Source organism: Gadus chalcogrammus, chromosome 11 (assembly GCF_026213295.1).
Source record: "Gadus chalcogrammus isolate NIFS_2021 chromosome 11, NIFS_Gcha_1.0, whole genome shotgun sequence".
In the NCBI taxonomy this organism is placed as follows: Eukaryota; Metazoa; Chordata; class Actinopteri; order Gadiformes; family Gadidae; genus Gadus; species Gadus chalcogrammus.
Window position 1 is genome coordinate 9,055,208 of NC_079422.1, and position 5,000 is coordinate 9,060,207.

Here is a 5,000-nt window from a genome sequence, read left to right on the forward strand (position 1 = left end):
TCACACGAGTCGCTGACGAGGTCGTGTCTTGCCTCCGGAGGGGCGGCTTTACGCCGGATTGGTTTAAGCTAAACCAGCATAACGCCAGATATTCTCGACGGCAAGTATTGCGGGATCTCTGTGTAAAAGGAGCTGTAGAGAGGGACAGAAGTTAAGACATTCATACAGACAGAGAGAGCAAGGGACAGATAGACAGACCCTCAGACAGACAGACTGACCGAGAGAAAAACACTTAGATATATTTTTATGTTAAATAAATAAATATTCCTGCTGGTACGCACCAAACTCTCTTGTACACATACCTGAATGCATGCAAGCAGACAGACACACACATGCATCAGATGAAGGAGCGATGCAGGACGTGACTTGGGGTCTATACCAAGGGCTGGGGCCAGTTGGGAAGGGGGGGGGATCGGGAGGGCGAGGGGATCGGGAGGGGGGGAACGGGGACCGGGGCCAGGGGGGGGGGAACGTCTTGCCTCACCTGGCAGTCAGACCTGAGGGCTGACTGCCTTGGTGGTCACCTCCTCCCAAACTCAAAGTACAGCACATTGAAACACAGAGGGACTCCAGCCCAAGCAGCCTGCGCGGCGGCCCTCGGGCCAGCCTAGCACCAGGCCGTCAACAGGCTGCAATAAAGCAGCACTGCTCAGAGGCGGCCCGGGAGCGGTGATCCATCGGCCCCACGAGGAACCGCGCTGTACGAAGGGCTATAGGGAGGGGAGATGGAAGAGGAGAGGAGGGAGGAGAAGACAGGAGAGAGGAGGGAGAGAGGGAGGGAGGAAGGGAGAGGAAGAAGAGAGGGGGGAGGAAAGGACAGGGGAGAGGAGGGAGAGAGGGAGGGAGGAAGGGAGGGAAGAGGGAGAGGGAGGGGAGGGGAAGAAGAGAGGGGGGAGGAAAGGACAGGAGAGAGGAGGGAGAGAGGAGGGAGGAAGGGAGGGAAGAGGGAGAGGGAGGGGAGGGGTGGAGGGAGAACGGGAGGGAGGGATAGATTGGGAGAATCCGGAGGAGTGGAGGGAGGGAAGGAGGGAGGGAGGGAGGGAGGGAGGGAGGGAGGGAGGGAGGGAGGGAGCGGTGCAGGGCCCTGCTTCCAGCTCTCTGTGAATCACAGCAAGGAAATCTTGGGTCAGCTCCCTCCGGCTGACTCAGGGGGTTTTCTTTCTTGCACGGTTGGGCCGGGGGGGGGGGGGGGGGGGCGGGAGGGAGGGAGGGGTGTCACACCAATCGCACTTTATTGGAGTGGACAGATCAACCGGGGACAGGGGCGGAGAAGACGCTTATTTAAAGTGTTGAGGTGTGATGACTGGAGAGATATCTAGGCTTAAAGGGGCACGTGAACTTATCTCTACTGGATTAACCAGGGGTGTGCAAGGTTACAGGGGGCTGGTCATGTTTGGTCACATGATCTTTAGTTTCTACCCCCCCCCCCTACCATGGCATGACCCACAGAAGGTAAGTAGAGCCCAAGGATGAAAAATGACCTACATTTTTCCATGCGGCACTGTGTTGAGAAGGCGGCAGAAAAATAGTGCCGGCGTTTGGTTTATATATGTATAAAACAATATATATATATATATATATATATATTGTTTTAAATCTATATAAAACCAACTTATGAATGTGTGAGCGCATTCTTTTCACACGGTCATGTATCACATTGCAGCCATAACAGCGACAGGTAGAAGTTAAACGTAACATCTGGTGAGGAAACTGTAACCTGAACAGTAGACTGATTGTAGCTTTTTCATTTTTATATTATTATTGCTCTGGATAATTGGAAATTAATTGGATACACACTGGTTATTATCAATCAATAATATGCTGGCGATGAAAGCCAGGGGTGTGGTGCAGTGTACTTTGGTTCAACTAGACGTGACAGTGTGATGTAAACTAATTGGAACGAGAAATTCCAATGTTATTTTACATTATGAACTTGTGCCAAATAAAATAGATTGCATTTTAATGAATTGTTTGTACAACCTTTACTTCTTAAACTTCTGCTCTTGTTTTCCCCTCATTTAATTAATATCATAAGTTGGGAAAGTAGCACGATGCTTGATTTCCGTTTTCCGATCTTTAAACATTATTATGAATCGTACATTCTTAGAAAATATGTTTAGATTACTTTGACAGCCTCTTCCGTGATCTGCACAACATTGTACCACACCGTGGTCAATACAGACCTATAAAATGTATTTTAACCAAGTGTGGATGAAAGGCCGTATTGGTAGAGCACAGAGCTCTTATCAAGGTACCAACCACTTTGTCAAACCTATAATGAAGCACACACACACACACACACACACACACACACACACACACACACACACACACACACACACACACACACACACACACACACACACACACACACACACACACACAATCACACACACACACACACACACACAATCACACACACACACACACACACACACACACACACACACACACACACACACACACACACACACACACACACACACACACACACACACACACACACACACACACACACACACACACACACACACACCAGTCTTGACGCTGATGATGTAATTGAAGAGTAGCTACGGCGACGCTGCTCCCGTTTGAAATAGCCTCGGCGCTGCGTCCAAATTAGCACGGAGCCCATAAGTTGTCCCGCACCGTATCATCAATTGTCAGGGCGAGTAAGTGGCCAGCAAACATGTGGGTATAAATACACACAGTGACATGATTTATTGTCTGGCTCCGGTGCTGACGTTGTTATTTTCCCTCCAAGTCCCTGATTGCCGCTGCGTCCTGAAGGCTATTTGGGTTGGGAGATGTTTGACTCGACAATTAGGGCGTTTGTGTTCACTGCAAGGACCACCAGCTGCTGCTGATGTTTCCCTCGCCAAGACGAAAGAAGAGGAGGAGGAGGAGGAGGAGGAGGTGGAGGTGGGAACCCCCCATCTAACTCCACCGGGACCCTGTGTGTGTGCTAGTGTTTGTGTGTGCTAGAGGGGGGAGACCACGGTGGAGAGACACTACTCAAGATGCACCACTGAGGAGTGAGGTGATCACAGGGACCACAGGCAGCCATTTTGGAGTCGGGAGTGGGTTTGAGGGGGTCTGGGCTGAAGGGCGGGTTGTGGGGATTCATTTTTTTGGTGGCTAACCAAAACTATTCCCCAGAGAGGGAGAGGGATGCCAAAGATAACTGCTGAGGAGACCGGCCATTTTATTCTTCTTCTTCTTCTGGTTCGCTTGTGGGGGAGAAAATAGGGGGGTGCAGGGGGGGGTGCGGGGGTCTGTTGGCCGGCCTAGTGGAAAATCACTGACTGGTTGTTGTGGAGTGGAAGGGCGATCAGTCATTCTGTCGTGGTTTGTAGACAAGAGTTGGACTCACTGGGGACCTGCCTCAACAAACTGAAGCCGGTTTGGTGAATCAACGAGGGAAAATAAATATGTGCACATGTTCACATGCGGCGCTAGTAAACAGAAAGAAGAAGTAATTTGGTCGTTTCCACACAACCCAGAGCAGCACAATATCGGCTGTGTACTGACATGCAAGTGGATGGGGAAAAGACAATGAGGAAATACCCCTGGGCAAGGCACACCCTGAGTCGCCAACAGAGTTGCTTTTCAGCAAATCCAAGAACTGCATGACTTCAGGCTGGCTTGAATGTGTACGGACGTTTAAAAGTCAAAGAACTCACATCACATAAACATCACATAAATAATGAATACAAATGGCTCCCTTAAGAAGAACAGTGTTGAACCTTAAGAAGCTCTTAAGTTTTACTGTCATCCCAGAGCGAGGAGGCCTACCGTTTTGACTTTGAAGTACAGGCCCAGGACCAGCAGGAAGTGGATGACCAGGTAGAGGCGTGCAGCCAGGGATAACTGACGATCAAGAGGCAGCTCCTTCCCAGTTAACTGTAAACACACACACAACACGCACACACACACAAACACACATTAAACAATTACACAGCAAACGTGTCAAACACGTTTTTGCAGTTTTTGATTTGGCCCATACACCCACACATACACACACACAAGCACACACAGACAGTAAAACACTAAAATAAGAATACACTTAATTGAAAGTATGTTTTTTTCTTTGCTTAGAAATAAGTAAATCCAACCATTGAAGAAATGTTTGGCCGTTGTTTTTTGTGCTAAAGAAACAAATGTGTAAAATTAACGGGTTCCTAAATTGTTACAAGGACGATATTTTGACGGGTCAGTTAAAAAGAAGAATGCTAAAGTGGTCCCCCTGCGTGGTAACAAATGTCCTCTTCACTGTACCCCAGTGAGACTCCCTCCGCTCTGTCTCGCCGTCCTCCGTCTTTAAATACATTAATATGGAGTTCTTCAGGGGATGGATCTCCCTCCCGCTTCAAGGGAAGCAAATAAACAAAGCTGCGCTGGCGGTAACCGTGGCGATGGAGGCCGTAGCCATGCATTCCCAGTTCCTGCCATCACAGGCTCAACACATAGATCTTATGTGTGTATCACGCGGATTACAATATATTTAAACAACCACAGAAGCGTGAGGGAGAAAAAAATAATGAATTAAAACTCTTTTAAAGAACATAATGTGTGAAAATATGCTTCTCCACATTTTGGGCGTTAAGTTAATAATGTGTGAAATCATATTAGGGGAAGGAAAAAACAATCCCTTTATTTTACGGAGCGTGACGAAAAGAGCCAATCTTGCAACCTCGATTTCTACCTTTCTCTTTTTCTTCACGAGGGAGTGATATTAGGGGGAGGGCGAGTGGGGGTGGATGAGGTGGGTCTGGGGGGGTGCGGTGTGGCGGTGGTCCTTTCTGGATCGCAGTGGGGGCGGTGGTGCGGCTGGAGGGAGCGGGGAAACAGACCTGGTGCTGGCTGACCCGCAGCACCGGAGCTCTGCTCAGTCTCACAGAGCTCCAACACATTCTGCCTCGTTCCTTCCTCTGCTGGACCTCTCTCTCTCTCCCTTTCTCCCTCTCTCCCTCTCTCTCTCTGTGCCTTTCATTCCCTCA

The 5,000-nt window shown here is 49.1% G+C and overlaps 1 protein-coding gene across 1 annotated transcript in view; it reads right to left on the bottom strand.

Moving 5' to 3' along the window:
- agmo (alkylglycerol monooxygenase) overlaps positions 1-5,000 on the bottom strand; it is a 42,211-nt gene that overhangs the window by 13,801 nt on the left and 23,410 nt on the right. Inside the window, exon 10 of the mRNA XM_056602178.1 lies at positions 3,796-3,903. Within this exon, the coding sequence (XP_056458153.1) occupies positions 3,796-3,903 (108 nt within the window). The remainder of the gene's footprint in view (positions 1-3,795; positions 3,904-5,000) is intronic.